Source organism: Macaca fascicularis, chromosome 7, assembly GCF_037993035.2.
Source record: "Macaca fascicularis isolate 582-1 chromosome 7, T2T-MFA8v1.1".
NCBI classification, from domain to species: domain Eukaryota; kingdom Metazoa; phylum Chordata; class Mammalia; order Primates; family Cercopithecidae; genus Macaca; species Macaca fascicularis.
Window position 1 is genome coordinate 69,189,602 of NC_088381.1, and position 19,804 is coordinate 69,209,405.

The following is a 19,804-nucleotide window of genomic DNA, read 5'->3' on the forward strand; positions in this document are numbered from 1 at the left end:
ACCAATTTCCTCTGGAAAATGTGGCCGCTGTAGAGGTTAGACCATAGCAACCTACAACTAAATTCGCACCTACATTAGTGTGGGTCTGGGCTCCAGACATTAACAACTTCCCTGACAGACAGCCAAATTATTTCACTGACTCAATTTTTCATTGAGCCTGTGAGTTTTCAACAAAAACCACTGTTCATCAAAGTTTTCCCCACTCCTAAAGTCTTTTTTATCCTAAGTATACAATCTTACCTGTTTTTTTTTTTAAGTTAAATCTCATCTTCCTACTCTTATACTTCCTTTCCTTCTTATCTATATCTTTTTAAATTCTGCCCATCATCCAGTGCTAACCTATAGGAGAATCTATCCTTCCCTTCTTTTTTTTAAGAGACAGGGTCTCACTATGTTGCCCAGGCTGGTCTTGAACTCCTGGGCTCAAGCGATCCTCCTGCCTCAGCCTCCCAAAGTGCTGGGATTACAGGCATGAGTCACCACATCTGGCCAAGATTTGGAATCCAGCTTCCTGCTATCTGCAAATTTAACAAGCACATTTTTTCTGTCTTCAACCAAGTTCATGATGGGGTCGAGCTGAGTAAGGAATGTCAAGGCACTCAGGGATGGAGAGGTCAATAATGTCTTTCCTTTCCAAGTTTACAGTCTAACAAGAGAAAGAGGACGTGGAAAGTGGTGTTGTCTAACAAGGCTAGGAGTCCAGAGACTAACCCTACTCTTCCACTAAGTAGCTGTGTGACTTTGGCCAAGTGGCTTGCCATCCCTGAGCTTTAGCTTTCTCCTTTGTAAAATGGAGTGGGGCATTCCACTTATGATCCTGAAGGTCATAGCTGTTCATTCAGCAAGTATTTATTAACTATTACTTGTGACGCATTATGCCAAGTGCTGAGGGTACAGAAGAGTAAGTTATAGTCTCTGCCCTCAAGAACCTCTCAAGCCTGAAGAGAGAACAATTAAAACAGAATCATTACAAATCCTGTGATAGAGGTTTGTACATGGTGCTGAAAGAGCACAGAGGAGCACATGCCTTGGTTCTGCATTAGGAAACAATACACGCCAGGCACAGTGACTCACATCTGTAATTCCAGCACTTTGGGAGGCCAAGGCAGGAGGATTGCTTGAGTCTGGGAGTTTGAGACCAGCCTGGGCAAGAAAGTGAGATCCCATCTCTACAAAAAAAATTTTAAAATTAGCTGGCCACACATCTGTAGTCCTAGCTGCTGAGGAGGCTGAGGTGGGAGGACCACGTGAGCCCAGGAGTTGGAGCCAGGTGTGGTGGCGGGCACCTGCAGTCCCAGCTACTCGGGAGGCTGAGCCAGGAGAATGGTGTGAACCCAGGAGGCGGAGCTTGCAGTGAGCCGAGATCGCACCACTGCACTTCAGCCTGGGTGACAGAACAAGACTCTGTCTCAAAAAAAAAAAAAAAAATCAGAGAGGCATAATGACTTGTGCCAAGGTACCCTACAAGTTGGCCATGAGGGGGACCAGAATCTGGCGCTGGTGGTAGAAGTAGGAAGGGAACCCTGCTTTGCCAGTGTGATTGCACCACTGAACCCCAGTCCGGGTGACAGAGCAAGACCTTGTCTCAAACAAACAAAGTAAACAACACAGTACAAGGCAGTCAGTGTTTACCATGTACTGAGGAAGCACTGTAGGAATTTGTTATTGGTGCCAGGATCCCATCTCCCAGTTATTTCGAACTTCCCAGGGCCCCATAATAAACTGGGTATTTGTAGTAGGAAAATCTTGGGCCTGTTTTTGTGTTAGTGAACATACTCAGTGAAACAAAGGAAGCTGCTCCCTGTTAGAGAATGGTGGAATCTCCCAGGACACTTAGATCCTACTACGTCAGGCCCTCTCAACAAGGTCTGAATGAGTTTGAACATGCTTTCTCTTTTAACTTAGTTCCGTCCCTTCCCCTTCCTATCTAGCCCCCTCTCTTCCAATGCTAACAAAACTCAAAGGGGACAATCCATCCTCCTTTGAAGCATTGCCCATGGCATGCATTACCCAATCCTTAACCCCAATATTATTAGCTGTCACATTCCTCATGACCATTCACCTGAACTGATGAAAAACAATGGTCACCTCACATCGAGTGCAACCATGGCAGACTCTCTCTGGTCCGCTGCCATCATCCTAGCCTCTCTGATGACAGCCAACACCCTGGTAGAGGTCCAATGACCTTGTCGTCACAAAGAACTTCACCCTCACTTCCCTTTCACATCTCAATCAAATGCCCACCACTTGAACCTTGCCACCACAAATTTCTCTACCTCTAAAATGTCAGCTCCCCTGCAGCCTCTATGATCTTGAGCTCCTTCCTGGCTGGCTTCTCTTATCTACCCCCACCTCATCCCCACACACACATGAACACAGTACAAAGTGGACAATAACTTCAACTACACCTTCTTTAGGGAACTCATTGCACTCGCCCTTGATCTTCTACTAAATTTACCTGGCAGGTTCCTAACCTGGAATTAGGTTGTGGGCTTCTTCCTGCTCCAGGGTTGCCCAACATTTCTCAGGCAGCATGGCAATCCTTTACATTCTAAGTCCAGTCTCAGGCAGCGTGGCAATCCTTTTATATTCTCCCAAGCTTACCCTTTCCTTTCCCTACAGCAACTGTTCAAACAAGATTACAATCTCCCCTTTGCCTTCCTCACTTGTGATGGTCAACTGTTCCTTCAAAATACAGGGGAAAGTGAGACCATTGGGCAAGAACATCAACTTTAAAGGAGGACAGGCTGTCAATATCATCCCTGTGTCACACTAACCTCGGCTTCCTACATTTTCTTCCCTTCCAAGGCTCTCAAACTTCTGGCCTTCTCAGCAGCCCTACTGTAACAGCTCTCTGCCTCCCCTGCCTGGCCTCCTTCCCTCCTTCCCCATGGCCTATGATGATGATCAAATGTTTGCTTCTAAAATATTTACCCATCTTTTTTTTTTTTTTTTTGAGACAGGGTCACCCAGAGTCACTCACTGTCACCCAGACTGGAGTGCAGTGGTGTGATCATGGCTCACTGCAGCTTTGATCTCCTGGGCTCAAGTGATCCTCCTGCCTCAGCCTCCCAAAGTGCTAGGACTACAGGCACACACCACCACACCCAGGTAATATATTTTTTAAAAATTTTTGAAGAGACAGTGTCTCCCAATATTGCTCAATCTGGTCTCAAACTCCTGGGCTCAAGTGATCGTCCTGCCTCAGCCTCCCAAAGTGCTGGGATTACAGGTATAAGCCACCATACCTTGCCAACCCCATCTTTTACTTCACTATCAAACTTCTCAAAAGAGCCCAAGGGGAGCCAGTCACATATCAAGCAATAATGGGTTAACACAATTGGGTTATGAAGTTGCAAACATTGGCCTCCTGTACAAGGTAGAAGCAACCCAATGACTAGAGCTGAAACATAAGGTCAGAGACAGGCCCACCCAATGACAGTGGCCAGATGCCAGTCCCTGAGGGTTAACGTGGAACTCCTGGGGACCACAGTTGGTCCCCAGGCTTGGGACAGAGAGAGACTAAGGGGAGACACATGCGGCCCCATCTGTGTGGAGGAGAGGAAATGGCGGGGGGGAAGGGACTGATCACAGTTGGCAGGAAGGGCCATCATTAAGTACTCCCTACACCTCTATTCTCTCCCTGCCACTGCAGGGCCTCACCACGGTCTCGACAACACTGGTGGAGGGGCCCTAGCTTGTGCCTGCACATTTCCAGGGAGTGAGAATGTGCTACTCCTCCAAGCAGCCCATTTCATTTTCAGACAGATTTTCCTTTTATTCTGAGTCAAATTCTGCTCTGGAGCCACACAGAAGTCTAGACTCCTTTTTGATACGATAGCCCTGCAAAGATGTGAAAATACTGATCATTAAATACCTCTTTTCTTGATGAAACATTAAATTCCTTCAACAGCTCCTTGAGCAATATGGCACTGAGAGCCTCAGGCCATGCAAGAAGTTCCTCTCTGGATGCATCCACTTTGCCAATGTTCACCTCAAACTCCTGTGCCATGAATGGTAATACTTCACATGTGAGCTTTTTAGGGCAAAGTAGAGTACAACGATCATCAACTTCATTCTGGTCAGAAGACTTACCAGGTCTTATTTTGCTTCTTTGGCACCCATGTGGACTCACACTGAGGTGGCCTTCTCTACAAGCTGTGGCACGGGTCTGAGGTCAGGGGTCACTGAAAACTTCCTTATGAAGCATCATTGGCTTCCACTCCAGTCCTCAATGCTCCTCAAACCACATCTCAATGCGAGTCACTAACAGCATGGGAAATTAATCAAATACCTATCCAACCCCTCCAGTTTCCTCTATTTTTCCTTCGCTCGGTTCTACTCATTCTAAAGTCTTAGCTCTGAGTTTAACAAAGCCCAGTTCTTTCTGCTGATCCTGCCCTCCCATGGGAACTTACTGCCTTGTGCTGCAAGCTGCCCTTCTTGCCAGCTGGTCTGCAGGGCTCTTTGCTGCTTATCTGACCTCCCTCTAAGAGCTGCCACAGCTCCCAGCTCAGGCAGCTGAGCCTCTGTTCCAAGAGGGTGGACACTCCAGGTCCTACTGCTATGGGATGAGCTGGCCACTCTGGCATGCTTCTATCCAGGGACTGGATAGCTGTGTGGCCACAGCTGTGCTTTGGTACATGGACAGCAATTAAAGGATTACTGGCAATGAGAAGTCAGTCCTGATTCTCGATTGGAAAGGGAACTTGGGACTCAATGATAGAGCTGCCACAGCCAAGTGTCTTCCCCAATCTACCTGCTCTGATTCCATCCAGGACTGCCACAAATCTAGGCATGCCCCAAAATAAAGCAATCATTAGATAAGAGGGTGAGTGTGTGGTCAGGGGCCAGCAATTAGTCAGTTGGGCCCAGGATATAAACTCCATTATCTTCAACTGAACCTAGAAAAGGCTCTTCCCAGCCCAGGCTTCTCCTGGTCTTCTTGCAAGGTAAACTAGTCTTTTTCCTCCCTTTCAAGTCTTTGTCTTTTTCTAAGGAAGTCTTTGAATCTCAGCTCTCCTTTTCCTCAACAGCTGTATCTTCTCATTCTTTAATCCTGCACTTTGGGAGGCTGAGGGAGGTGGATCACCTGAGGTCAGGAGTTCAAGACCAGCCTGGCCAACATGGCAAAACCCCATTTCTACTAAAAATACAAAAATTAGCCAGGCGTGGTGGCGGGTGCCTGTAATCCCAGCTACTGGGGAGGCTAAGGCAAGAGAATCACTTGAACCCGGGGGGCAGATGTTGCAGTGAGCCAAGATAGTACCACTTCACTCCAACCTGGGCGACAGAGCAAGACTGTCTCAAAAAAAAAAAAAAAAAAAAATTAATTCCTCCCAACAACTGCTGCCACAATTACTGTTCACCCAAGTGCTGCCGTTGACAAATCAAGCCACTACCTCCCTTTTGAGCTCAATAGCACCATTTCTGTCTATCACTGTCTTTAAAAATGCACCGTTTCCAGGTTCTAAACTCTCCATCTGTTCAAATTCTCCTGCCTGCCCCTCCACAAATTTCTATCCCTTTTCCCACCATTACCTCCCCACACAACCCCCACTTTCCATCTTCTCCTTTTCCTCACTTTTAAGTCATATCAAAACCCCTTCTCCATAGGAAAAGAGTTTCTTAGAAAGCAGCACCTACTTTCTTGTTCAGATACCAAGAATATTCAGCTCTGTTATGCACAATGGATCTTAGGGGAAAATTCTAAGCAAATTGTTCTATAGACTAAAAAAACCCCACAAGAAAGTAGGGATTATGTGTGTGTCCTGTGCTATAATTGAAAGGGGAGACCTAGAATCAGTGGGGCTTCCAAGTTTAATGAATGCCAGATTGAAGAGGAGCTTAATCACTTTCTCCAAACATCAAATGCATCATCTACTATCCCCATTTTCATACAGAATAGAGGCAAAGCCTACAGGATTAAGTCTGAGAAGATCTAGTAGGTCTGTACTTGATCTCAGCCAAAAGGCCAAGAAGCAAAGCGATTTAGTAGACCTGGATGATCACTCTACGTATGATCCCACATCCATTCATGAAACACACTGGTGCTGCAGATCCACTGTTACTTTGTGATGGAAGCTTCTCCTAGTTACAATGGATTTACATGGCTTTACCACATCCTTCCGCACCTCTTTTCCTTATGGTCAATTAAATATTTGCTGATTTTAGTATTCATGCACTGGAAACTCAATTTAAATCTGTAAATGGGTATATATAGATATAGATATAAAATAAGTTTTTTTTTTTTTTTTTTTTTTGGAGACAGAGTCTTGCTCTGTCACCCAGGCTGGAGTGCGATGGTTCAATCTCGGCTCACTGCAGCCTCCACCTCCCGGGTTCAAGAAATTCTCCTGCCTCAGCCTCCCGAGTAGCTGGGACTACAGGCACCTGCCACCAAGCTCAGCTAATTTTTGTATTTTTAGTAGAGACGGGGTTTCACCATATTGAGCAGGCTGGTCTCAAACTCCTGACCTCATAATCTGCGTGCCTCAGCCTCCCAAAGTGCTGGGATTACAGGCGTGAGCCAAAATAAGAGCATTTTTAAAGGCCAACACATGACACAACAAACCAACTCAAGAATTCACCTGGACCTAGGACCCTAATGAAAAATGCCTGGTGACAGAAGGATTTAAAGATGCTTGGAAGTTATGAAGCAGACCAAGTTCAAACTTCAAAAGGCTTGACCAAAAAAAAAAAAAAAAAGCGAGGTACCGTGGCTCACACCTGTAATCCCAGCATTTTGGGAGGCTGAGGCAGGAGGATCCCTTGAGCCCAGGAGTTCAAGACCAGCCTGAACAATACAGCAAGACCCCATCTCTAAAAAGATAATAACAAAATTTGCCAGGCATGGTGGCACACACCTGTAGTCCCAGCTACTTGGGAGGCAGAGGTGGGAGGAGCACTTGAGCCCAGGAGCTTGAGGTTGCAATGGGCTATGATTGTGCCATTGCACTCCAACCTGGGTGACAGAGCCAGACCCTGTCTCTTAAAAAAAAAAAAAAAAAAAAAAAAGTAATAAAATTTAAAAACTTACAAAACTTAGGATGATTAACAAAGAGACTTTAAAAAAAATAGGTACTCATAAAGAGCTAGAACTCTGAGAAAGCATAAATACAATGCAAACTGAAAAACAAATCAATGTAAATAAAAATGATATTGTCTTGGAGGGGCTGAGTAAAAGGGATCTTTTCCGTTTGTGTATGCATCTAGGTCAAAAGTAAACAAATAAAAAAAAATAAGCAACAGAGGAAATACGAGTTCTTGCCTTTGGGAAGGTCTATTTTGACATGAACGTATATAGAATGAGAAGATAAAAATCAAGATCCCCAGAGATATAAACCAACCCCTTCATTTGACAGATGAGACCAAATGACTGTCAGTTACAGAAATGAGACTGCACCCTAGGGCGTCTGATTACTAGTCTGATTCATATTATGACAATGATCTTCTCCATTCTATTACTCCACCAGTGAGTTTACTCAAGAAAAAAATTGGGTTAAACTCCCAAGGAAATAATTCTGCAGAAGCAAGAAGCTATATGCTCAGGACTCTTCATTGCATTGATGAAGTAGGGAATTTAAATGTTAAACAGGAAATGGTCAATTATATTGATTTGGCATGATCAATAGAACTCTGAGAAAGCATAAATATAATGCAAACTGAAAAACAAATAAATGTAAATAAAAGTGATATTGCCTTGGAGGGGCTGAGTATCAAAATGATTTTGATACTCAGCCCCTCCAAGGCAGTATTACAATTACTGAATTATTGAATTCAATTATTGAACATGATGATTTAGGCCGGGCACAGTGGCTCACACCTGTAATCCCAGCACTTTGGGAAGCCCAGGTGGGCAGATCACGAGGTCAGGAAATTGAGACCATCCTGGCTAACACAGTGAAACCCCATCTCTACTAAAAATACAAAAAAAAAATTAGCTGGGTGTTGTGGCAGGCGCCTGTAGTCCCAGCTACTCAGGAGGCTGAGGCAGGAGAATGGCATGAACCCGGGAGGTGGAGCTGGCAGTGAGCCTCGATCACGCCACTGCACTCCAACCTGGTCGAAAGAGCGAAACTCCGTCTCAAAAAAAAAAAAAAAAAAAAAGAAAGAAAGAAAAATAAAATGATGATTTAAAAGCCATATAGAAACATGTACTGGACATTTTCCGCGTTCAGTGGAGAAAAGTAGGGTACAAAATCAGAGACTGTATACTGTTAGTATACTGTCTGAGTGTGAATTCCAGCTCTGAGTGTGAATTCATCCCTGAGTGTGAATTCCAGCTCTGCCCCTTATTAGCTCCATGGCCTTAAGGAAGTCATTTAACTACTCTGAACCTCGATTTTACTGTCTCCAAAAGAATAATAATAGTATGTATCTTACGGGATTGTTGTGAAGCTAAATAAAAATGAATGTGAAAATAATGTCTGCCATATAGAAATGTTCAATGTTAACCACTGATACTGTCATAATTATACCATAAATTCAATTATGAATGTGCTGAAAAAGGATTGGAAAGTTATAGGCAAAAATGAAAACAACTGCAATGGTAGGAGGAAGAGATTATAAATATGTGTGCTTTTTAATTTTCTCTAAAATGTTACATCATTTTCCAATAAAGAAAAAAGCATTTTAAGTAGGAACCTTAAAACCAAGCATTTTAAGTAGGACCTGGGTCTCAACTTTTCCCTCCAGGGGCCCAAGACTTCCTGTGCCCAGTTCCTAAGGCTCCTGTGGCATCTGTTGGAGAAGGTGAATAGTATCCTGAACCCCTTAGTCAGAACACATTCTAGAATCTAAAAGGTGCTGTCTTGATCAGATCAGACCCCAAGAGAACAGCAGTAGCTACCAATTGAATCAGATTCATTCATTCATGCAGGCATTCACTCATTCATCCATATAATTTTTGAATCACTGTTATATGCAAGGAACTTTTAAAGAATTACTCTGACCCAATGTATGAATTTGGAATAATCTCCAAAATACTATATAAGAAAGCAAGCTTCAGAACACTGTGTATAGAATTCTACTATTTGTATTAAAAATAGATATATAAATATACATATTTATAAACTTGTAAATGCATAGAATTGCTCTGAAAGGATACACAACATATAGATAACAGTGATTAACTCTGGAGAGGGGACTAGAGGCTGACCTCCATGGGGAAGCTTACCATTTATTGTATACCCTTTTGTATTGTGGAATGTCTTACCATGTATATGTATTAATTTTTCAAAACAAACAAAAAATAAAAGAGATTGCCTGGTGCTGAATATACAGTGGTGAACAGGACAGAGGTTCCTCAGTCTTGGGGAAGGCAAAGTTTTGAGCTTACTAGGCCACAATTATTAATTTTTTTAAAACCAGACTGTTTACATAAGTTAAGGGGAAAGTTCTTTCTACAACAATTAGCTTATAATAATTCAGCGTATCATTTTACAGAGATAAAGCAGTTGGAAAATAAATACTAAGTAATTTGTCAAGTCTTAGAGTGTATTAAGTTGTAGTTTCTACAAGGGTAGGGATCTTATCTGTTTAATTTGATCAGTAGAGCATTCACTGCAGCATAATGTGCAGATAAACGCTTGTTACAGCAAGCATTTTCTGATGATGACAAATGATAGCACAACCATTTAAAAAAATCTTGCAAAAGAAAAAACCAGAAGATATTGGACTCTATGTTCCCTGTGAGGGTTAGGCAACCTTTTCTAGATAGTCCTCAAAAAATGATGGTGTTTAAATGGCAAGGCAAATCCCAATGAGAATGAAAGGTTGTAGAGATACCACATGTGTTTTGGAATGTCACAGCGTGATGCTCAAGGCCCTCCTTGGGGTGACAAGGCACAGATGGACTCCAAAGAGAACCTGGCACTTGGCGGGGCACCCCAACTGCATGGGAAGTAGGAAAACAATATCTCGGGGGCTGCAAACCACTGACAAGCTGGCAGCCTGTCAAAGCAGCCTTGGTCGCTAAGGAGCACAATGGTTGACAGGCTTGACTCAGCACCATCACTACAGGTGGCCTCTGCACATCGTTTAACCTCTGTGAGCCTCGGTATTCTTCTCCGTAAAATGGAGGACAACTGTGAGATCTTTGTGAGGATTAAAGGAGAGAATCACTAGAAAGTGTTCAGCAAGATGCTGGGCACACAAGCAAGGCTTAAAATGCTATCTTCACTCTTACTAAAGAATGGCTAGGTGTCTGGGCCACTTTATAACTGCTAATCAGCATCTAAGTCCAAACAGCAGACAAAATGTGCTCCACCCTCCATGCCCTAAGGTCAAGTAAAGATTTTCCCACATTCATATAGTGTTTTATAAACTAGAAAAGACTTTCACATTCATGAGTTCACAAAAGCCCGTGAAGCCAGTTGGATGGGAATTATTAACTCTATCGTGAAGGGGAGGAAAGAGTGAGGTTAAGGGATTTGCTAAGAGCTGGCTAAGGGTAGAATCCAGGCCAGGACCCAGGTTTTCCAGGGAGTGGCTCAACATTTTTCCAACTCATGCTCTTCCCAGGAAGGAGATATATATCTGGGGTCAGTACAGGTGGCCAAACCTGCAATTCTACCATCTCTGCCTGCTCTCCAGCTACCACTGTGTCTGAGCAGGAAGGGTTCAACCAGTCATTTCAAACCCTTCCATCAGCCTTCTCTGGAACCTGTTCCTGTGAATGGACCCAGGGTACAGGGATGGCTTCCTGCAACTAGAATTAGGCATGGGACAACAGCTACGGCAGGGCTAGGTCTGGCTTTGCAGGTAACTGGAAGCAGGCCTGGGTTGCCCCACTGCCAGTCTGGGAGACAGGGAGGTGGCAGCCTTGCCAGGAAGAGCAATTATTAAAAGGGTGCAGACAGTGAGAGTCTCTCTGAAAGTGAGGCAACCTTTCCCACTGCCATTAGCATTTCCACTAAAAACTTGGCATTTGATAGAGGAAAAAAATGTATTTTTTTCAACTGTGAAAAGGCCAGGCATATTTATCTGATTTAATAATTTATAATTGATATTTAATGCCTCCTTGAAAGATGACCTCTAGGCACCCAGCTAGCACCCTCCTCCCTTTACTAGATCCTGCTGGGCCCAACCCCATGCCACCTGGGTTAGAGGTCACAGGACACCTCCACACAGCCTGTTCCTCCCGCTTGGGTGGGCCCTGACTCCACCATCAGTGAAAAGACAGCCAGTCTTCCAATTCTAATCCCAGTTCTGCCACATCTGAGTTCTCTGTGGCAGCAGCACTGCTGTAAGAAATAAGAAACCTCTTGAATGCTATAAGAAAATTATAAAATTCCTCTTCTCCACCCACTTTTCCCTTTTTACCAGTAAGGGGTTCTGTTAGGTTGAAAATCATGTGAAGGAAAGATGAAGGTGCCCAGAAAATTTCGATAGGCCCTAAAGCCAATGCCACTAGCCTGGGGGAGATCTTAGAGGTCTCCACATGGTGGAGTCCCTCCTCTCACCCCTTCAGAAGGTCTCTAGAGAACTAAGAAGTACAGGGCTCCTGGTTTCCTAACCACAAGCTCCAGAATCTAGAGAAGACCTTCCTTAGACAGTAGGAAGTGTTGTCCTCCCTCAGAGATGGGACAAACAGGGGAAGTCTGGGAAAGACCCTTGGGTGGAACAGGGTGGGGCCAGGCTCACTTGGAGAGGAATACAAGAGCCTACCTGCATGGTGAGAAGATTTTTTATTTGAAATATAGTCTGAGCAACATGAGTGTAGCCAAGAGGAGGAGGGGCTGGCCTGCCTGGGGCAGCAGCCTCTCAAATGGCACGAGAGCAGGAGTACAAATATTCCAATGTCTGTGTGCCCCAACCCCACCTGTCAGGAAAGGCAAAACGGCAGAACAAAGACCCACCCACAGCGCCTTCTCAAGGAGTCTGGCTCTTGGTGCCTGCCTGCCTTTGCCTTACCTCCTGCTCTCCCCAGGTTCCAAACAGAGGTGTGCAGCAGAGGTTTCTCCCACCCCACCCACAGAGACATGATGAGCCAGTGTGACAATTAGTTCTCAGGACTATTTTGAGGGAAAAGAATCAAAGACAGGGAGGAGGGGCAAGGTAATCAAGGGCCCTTGCCAAACCAGGCTAGGCAGAGCTCTCCCAGAGGGACTGTGTCAGCACCCCTCATTTCCCTCCTTCTCAGGATCTAAAGGCAGGAAGGAGAGCTGGTGTCTGCAGGAAAATAGAGCTCTGAGGAGCGCCCTGGCTGAAGGCAGCAAGCGGGAACCTCCCAGAAGAGCACAGCCGCTGTGGTGTTCAAGCCTAGTTGACAGGATTGGGGTTGGGCCACATAAGCAGCTTGGGGTTGGAAGGACACAGACAAGAGATGGGGTACCAAGAAGCAGCACAAAGCCATAAATAACAGAAGCAAATTCAGAGCTGTGAGGGTCCTGGCCAACCCCACATTTCCTGGGGCTGGGGGATACCCAGCACTGGCAGCTCAGGGCAGACACTACTCCAGGGTACAACCGGCCACACTCACACCGGGGGCAGAGCCTTTTATTTTCCACGGTCCGCATGGCATGTGGAAGACGCTTTGGCACCACCCCTGACCATGCACACTGCAAGGTCTCCAGTCACACCTGAGGGGATAGTGCGTGGCTGTCCTGGTCCTGAGAGGCCTGTGGTTGACTATGATCATTGTGGCCACCATCGTCCTCAGGGGCCTGGCCCAGCAATCTCCTCACCTCTGGGTCAGCCAACAAAGGCTCACCGGCACATTCTTCCAGTCCATTCTCTCTAGTCTCCATGGGTACCTCCTCCCCGGAGCCTTCCTCTGGCTCTGCCACCTCCACTGCCATCTCTGCTGCCACCACCTCCTCTTCCTCTTCCTCCTCCTGGTCTCTCACCTTGTGGACAATGAAGAGGTGGCGGCTGAGGGAGCTGGCAGAGGTGTAGCACAAACCACAGAGGAGACATTGGGCTGTGGAGCTGTCCGCCTGGTGCTGAGGTATGTGGCTCTGAAACTCGAGCCCCGAGTCTGTGGCAAAACTACATTTCGCGCACTGAAAAAGGGACTTGTGCCTTTTGGTGGAAGAGACGGTTGCGCCATTGCTGGTGCCTGGAGCGTCCCCTACTCCACTGACTGGTCTTTTCAGATGGTTCACCTAAAAGGAGAGACAGCGTGAGCACAGTCCAGGCCAAGCCCTGGACATGAGCCCCCAGAGGTAACCACGAGTCCAAGGACTCAAGGAAAGCACCACCCCGGCCAGGGTCACCCCAGCCCTGAATGTTGGTTTACGTTTGGTTTGTTTCAATTGTTTGTTTTGTAATGTAACATATGCATGTGTCACAATACTCCAAAGGCATGGGAAGGGTATAGAGACTATCCCACTCCCCAGGCCTGCTCTCCAAAGAACATATTACCTGGGTTTGTAGCTCTTCCAAAAGGTATCCTATGCATATACAAAAACAAAACTATTGTCTTTTGCAAAATGATGGCATGCCATGCATACTTTTCTTTTTATTTTTGAAGCAGGGTCTCACTCTGTTGACCAGGCTGGTATGCAGAGGCACAATCACAGCTCACTGCATCCTTGACCTACTGGGCTTAAGCGATCCTCCCACCTCAACCTCATGAGTAGCTGGGACTACACCTGGCTAATTTTTTTTTATTTTATTTCATTTCATTTTTGAGACAGGGTCTCATTTTGTTACCCAGGCTGGAGTGCAGTGGCGTGATCACAGCTCACTGTAGTCTCGACCTCAGGACTTAAGCGATCCTCCCACCTCAGCCTCCTGAATAGATGGAACTATAGGTGCACACCACCACACCCAGCTAATTTATTTACTTATTTATTGTAGAGATAGAGTCTCCCTATGTTGCCCAGGCTGGTCTCGAACTCCTAGGCTCAAGTGATCCTTCCACCTTGGCCTCCCAAAGTGATGGGATTACAGGCATGAGCCACCGCACTTGGTATATGCATGCTTTTCTTCACCCTGTTTTTTTTTTTTTTTACTTAACGACATATATTGGAGTGTGTCTCCATAGGAGAACATAGAGACTTCCTTCTTCTACAGGCAGCACACTAACCCACTGTGGGAATGAGAAGTCCCCAGTGGCTGACATTTAGCTGAGTTCCATCTTTGTTACTGCACACAGTGCTGCAGCAAACATCCTTTAGCAGACTTCTTTATGCCCAAGGCAAAAGATCTCTAATAGATAAATCCTAGAAGCAGAATTGCTGGATCAAAGGGTATGTGCATTTTGGGGGAAGGGAGGATATGCATTTTACAATTGGACAGGTTTCGATACCCCCAGCTCCTATGCATGAAAGGGCCTTTGCCAACCACTGACTTGCCTAATCAGATGGTTCTGATTAGGCAAGAAAGTTTTAAGAATGCCCTGAAACTCCAGGCAGCTCTTAGGGCTTCCCAGACACCCCTGACCCTTCTGTGGAACAGCCCCCCTACCATGGTGTGGAGAGAGGCTGCAGTGAGGAGGAAAAACCAGGCTGCTCCAGAAGTTCACAAGAAATGAGAATAGGGCATGGGACAGGGATAAAGTCATAGGGCAAGGGGCCAGGATAGCAGGTTCTAGGCCTGGCTCCTCCTATAACTAGTGAGAAGGTTGGGGGGTAAGTTGGTCAAACATCATTATCCTCATCTGACAAGGTAGTCCTACGTGCACACGCCTCAGGACTGCTGTGAGACAGAAAGAGAATGGTATGTGTGAAAATGTACCAATGTCCACAGAGCACAGCACACCCCTACAGAGGGGGCCATGGTGACAGGGAAGCAACAGTAACAACAGGCTGACAGGCCACCTTATGGGTCTTTGTCTTTATCCCCTACTTGTGTCCAGTGCCAGGTGGGTCACACAGGACTAGAGAGTGACCCACATTGAGGGAAGCTGTCACTCTGGTTGCTCCATGGCCACAACAGTAGCCTTCCTAATGCCCTTCCAGCTCCAAGCCTCACTGAGCAGCCAGCTCCAGTGGCAGGGAGCCCATACTCACCTGAGGGGAATGTCCACCTGGAGGTTTGACTTTGGACGTTTGGCTCAAATCAGGGTTTCTGATGCCATGCATAAGGCTGATGTGGCTCTCCAGGAGGGAAGGCCGAGGAAAGCTGGGGCTGTCCTCTGTACAGTACCTGCAGAAGCACAGCAGAGAGGTCAGGTAAGTGCCCGGGCTGCAGGCTCCCTCAGTGCTATTCACACCAAGGCCAGGAGGGAGAGAGTCTGGAGCAGACTCCTGGGCTGGCTGGTGCTGGGATCCTCAGAGAGATCCAGCCAGCAGGTCAGCCAAGGTGGCAGACAATAGCACATTAGAATACTTGCATTCTTGACACCTGGCCCTCAGCCACAATCTCACTGAACACTCCCTGATGTCACTGCCCACAGACCCAAGTGCTAGGCTAGTAGTCATAGTGAAAGGGCCTGGGTATATCCTAAGGCACAGGCAGATGGTGTAGAAGCCTCTCAGTCCCAGGGGTGCATGGTCACATCACCATCCCTCCTCTTAAACCTCAGGGTGCTTCGTGACTGATGGGCTGTGCAGTCCTGGGCTAGAGAGTGACACGGCAGGTCTCAGGAGCTACCAGGTTCTGGAAGCTGATTTCTGACCTGCCCCTGATTTCTGACTTAGCTGCAACTTCTTCCAGTTGGAAATCACTTGTCTCTTGTCTTAGACACCTGATCTTGCAGCAGAGAAAAGACCCAGTGGTGCCATGGACAGAGTCTTTTGAACCTCAGGCCTCCTCACTACCATCCCCAGGGACTCACCCGCAGGTGTAGACCTTCTTTACTGTGTCGTGGTTGTTGCGGATGTGTTTGCGCAGGCTGTTGGGGGTGTGGAAGGATAGTTCACACTGCCGGCACGGGTACCGCTTCAATGTCTGAGGAAGGAGGTGGCAACACACAAAGCATCAGAACTGTAAGAGAGTTCTGGGTGCATCTTTCTTCTCAGATGCTATAGGCAGAAAGGAGGATAATCCCAAAGACCTCAAGATCTGTGGTACCCACGCTGCCCAAAGCACCAGGAACACTAGGAGTTCTGGTCTCACAGAAAGAAGTCCAGAGGACTGGGCTCTGCATTGTAACTGTGTGGCTGCACTTACCCGACCGTGGCTCTTTTTCATGTGGGACACATAGCTCTCCCGATCTGGAACCCATTCCTGGCACTCCTGGCAGGTCCAGCCAGTGTTCCTCAGCCGAGGCCTGGCTTCCACTCTGCGGTGGGCTTCAGGCCTAGCCCAGCGGCCAGAAGGCAGGGAGCTGCTCCGAGCAGCCACACTAGTGGCTGGGGGCTCAGTGGGAACTCGAGAGCTGGGGCGGCTTGAGGATGTGTCCACTGAAGACTGGAGGCTTGACAGCTCATCCACATTTCGGGGAACACCGTGAGTGCTCTGAGGATGGGGAGAGCGATTACTGACTGGGCAAGGGGAAAGATGCACAGAGTCGGACCCCCAACCTGAGGCACGTGCCCTCCTCCCCAGCCTCCTCCCACAAGGCATCCCACCTTGACATGTTGCATCAACTCCGGCTTCTGCACGAACAAGAGTGGGCACTCAGGGCACTTGAAGACGCCCACCTGCGTCTTGCTGACATTCTGGTAAAAATGCTGCTGAATGTGCCTCTTCTTATTGAAGACCATTTCACAGGAGCACTTATAAATGAGCCTGATGAGACAAGCCCCAGGGTGTGAGGTGGCCAAGGCACCACGCAGCCCCTCCACCCATCTCTGCTCTCTCTGAACCAGGGTCAAGTTTGGGAAAGCACTACCCTGAGCCAATGTGGATGCTCCCCTGCGTCAGGACATCCTTAGTATGACCCCAGGCACCTCTGCCACTAACCCTAGCTCCCTCACCCATTCCTATGCCACCCACTACAGCACCCAGGCTACTCCTCTCTGCCCCACAGGGCCTGCTGGCCCTGGAGCTGCACTCACTGAGAGGGTCTGTGGGGCTGGGTGGGGTGCTGGGTGGCACTGTGGTCCGCGGTGCTGCTGGCAGTCTTGAAGGCCATGGGGCAGAATGCACATTTGTGGAAAACCTGGCAGTGTCGCTCCTGGATATGGCTTTTCAGCAAGGCCAAGGTCAGGTGGACGACACCACAGTGGATGCACCTAGACAAAAGTGGGGTAGTGTGGGTGGAGTAGAGGGAGTACCGGACCCAGAGGCGGTGCTGCAAGAGGAGGGATGGAGAAAAGGAACAGAGCTATCCAGGCACCCTCTCCCTCCCTCAATCACTCAGACTTCCACCCTCCACAAGTATATCCTGAGGGTCTGCTTGCTACAGTCTGGCACAACGTGGCCACACAGGGGCCCCCAAGCCCAAGGCCATGCCTTGTATAGAAGGGAGAAACCCCAACCTTCCCTGCACTGGCCAGAGGATATTCTGCCAACCAAAAACCTGAGCCTACCTAAGAGAAGTCGGTGGAAGTGGAAAGGGAATAAAATGGTTCAGTAATGGCATAAACAGTATTTAAGTGTGAGACAACTGCAGAAGTCCAAGAAATTCCAAAGGAGGCTGCACAAAGCCCATGCCTTCCCACAGGCTGGTGGTACGAGTAAGCAGGGATGGCCACTTAACAAAACATACAGTCAGGCAATGCTATGCTCACCAAAACAACAACTACATTAAAACAACCCTTAAAGTCCAGGAAGAAATACTCCATAGTGTTGTTCACTGGAACTTGTTGTGATGAAGGAATGGTGAATAGTTCCACTGGGGCAGGCACAGTAGGTCACGCCTGTAATCCAAGCACTTGGGGAGGCCGAGGAGGGTAGACCACACGAGACCAGAAGTTCAAGATGAGACATGGCTGACATGGCAAAACCCCATCTCTACTAAAAACACAAAAATTAGCTGGGCATGGTGGCACGTGCCTGTAATTCCAGCTACTCAGGTGGCTGAGGCAGGAGAATCGCTTGAACTCGGGAGGCAGAGGTTGCAGTAAGCCAAGATTGTGCCACTGCAATCCAGTCTGGGTGACAGAGCGAAAACCTGTCCCCTGGCTGGGGGGAGAGGGGGGAAGCTCCACTGTTCATGTGGCCATGTGGTTATTTCAATTAACAAAATAAAATAAAAATTCAGTTTCTTAGTTGCACTGGCCAAATTTCAGGCACCCAGTAGCCACAAATGGCTGGTACTATACTCTACTGGATCACATAGCTCAAAAGTGCTGTGATATCTTCTTAGTGGAACTATGGGGATAACTTTTCATTTCTTTTTCTCCCTACCAATTTGTATTTTCCGAGTTTTGTTTGGTGGATACATTTTTTTTACAATGCATAAATAAGATAAACAATTGTCTTAAACCATTTTTCTGAAATTGAGGCCATATGGAACTTGTTTCAACTTCACAACATCTCTCTATAAATACTGCCTTCCCTTTTTTTGATATCGGAGAATAATATGACCTGCATCCATAAGATTACTAGTGACCTGCATCCATAAGATTACTAGTCCCTTGGCCGGGCGCGGTGGCTCACGTCTGTAATCCCAGCACTTTGGGACGCCGAGGTGGGCGGATCACGAGGCCAGGAGATTGAGACCATCCTGGCAAACATGGTGAAACCCTGTCTCTACTAAAAATACAAATAAAAAAATTAGCCGGGCGTGGCAGCAGGCGCCTGTAGTCCCAGCTTCTTGGGAGGCTGAGGCAGGAGAATAGCGTGAACCCGGGAGGCGAAGGAGCTTGCAGTGAGCAGAGATTGTGCCACTGTACTCCAGCCTGGGCGACAGAGCGAGACTCCGTCTAAAAAAAAAAAAAAAATTACTAGTCCCTTTCCTGTGTTCAGTCTTTCCTACTGCCTATGAACACACACAGGTCTCCCCTACATGAGGAAACATCTTTCCCCTCTCTGTTATTTCTTTTTATCTTCCTTTTGTGGCAATACTGTCTGCCCTCATAATATTGACATCCCCATAGGCACTAAAGAGAGGCAGCTGCTTTGCTAAAATAAAAGGCATGCCTTCATTTAAGAATTCTTTGACTCCTGAATGTTACCCTTCATTTTACTACATATATATATATATATATACACACACACACACACACATATTTTTTTTTTTTTTTTTTTTTTTTGAGACAGAGTCTTGCTCTGTCACCCAGGTTGGAGTGCAGTGGCACAATCTCGGCTCACTGCAACCTCCGCCTCCTGGTTTCAAGCGATTCTCCTGTCTCAGCCTCCCAAGTAGCTGGGATTACAGGCACCTGCCACCACACCCAGTTTACTTTTGTATTTTTAGTAGAGACAGGGTTTCACCATGTTGGCCAGGCTGGTCTTGAACTCCTGACCTCGGGTGATCCACCGACTTCAGCCTCCCAAATTGCTGGGATTACAGGTGTGATACATTTTCACAGTCCACATAAATCACCACAGAATCCTGAACAATCTTTTTTCTTCCTTGTATGTATTGGAAGGGAAGGGTAGAGAATCACCTTCGAAAATTTAATTAGCAACGAAGAGCAGTCCACAGAACCAGAAAGTTTTTTGCAGTGAACTCCATAGAGCATTCATTACTAAATTTGTGTACGCTTTAAATTAGGGCTTCTATACAAGCTACTTACTTAATTTTCCTTTCTCTCCTGCTAAACAGAAGAGTGAAACCAACTTCTAGCACACACAAGTATTTCCACACTACAAAGTATTATGAGGAGAAAAAAGCACATAATTCCACATTCATCCAAAGTGGCCAAGTACACCTGATATGTGTAAAGAATCTCTTAAGTGGCTTTATTTGTGCCGTTTGACCAAACTCCTGCAGAAACAGTAGAAATATATCCTTCTCGAATGCTACTGAAAATTCCTTCTATGTATCTTGTAGACATTTCTTCGAGAAACCTCACTGAAA

General features: G+C 46.7%; 1 protein-coding gene across 13 annotated transcripts in view; it reads right to left on the reverse strand.

The window, feature by feature from the left end:
* Positions 1 to 11,673: 11,673 nt before the first annotated feature.
* The window catches only part of ZNF592 (zinc finger protein 592), a 54,896-nt gene continuing 46,765 nt past the window's right edge, over positions 11,674 to 19,804 (reverse strand). For all 13 annotated transcript variants that reach the window (XR_012415301.1, XM_065548353.2, XM_065548352.2 and 10 more), the window contains 6 exons: positions 16,893 to 17,069; positions 16,464 to 16,623; positions 16,063 to 16,350; positions 15,728 to 15,840; positions 14,961 to 15,096; positions 11,674 to 13,109 (listed from right to left, as the gene is read on the reverse strand). Coding sequence is in view for 12 of the 13 variants with exons in the window: in XM_065548353.2 (XP_065404425.1) it covers positions 12,579 to 13,109; positions 14,961 to 15,096; positions 15,728 to 15,840; positions 16,063 to 16,350; positions 16,464 to 16,623; positions 16,893 to 17,069 (1,405 nt within the window). In the remaining variant the exon portion in view is untranslated. The remainder of the gene's footprint in view (positions 13,110 to 14,960; positions 15,097 to 15,727; positions 15,841 to 16,062; positions 16,351 to 16,463; positions 16,624 to 16,892; positions 17,070 to 19,804) is intronic.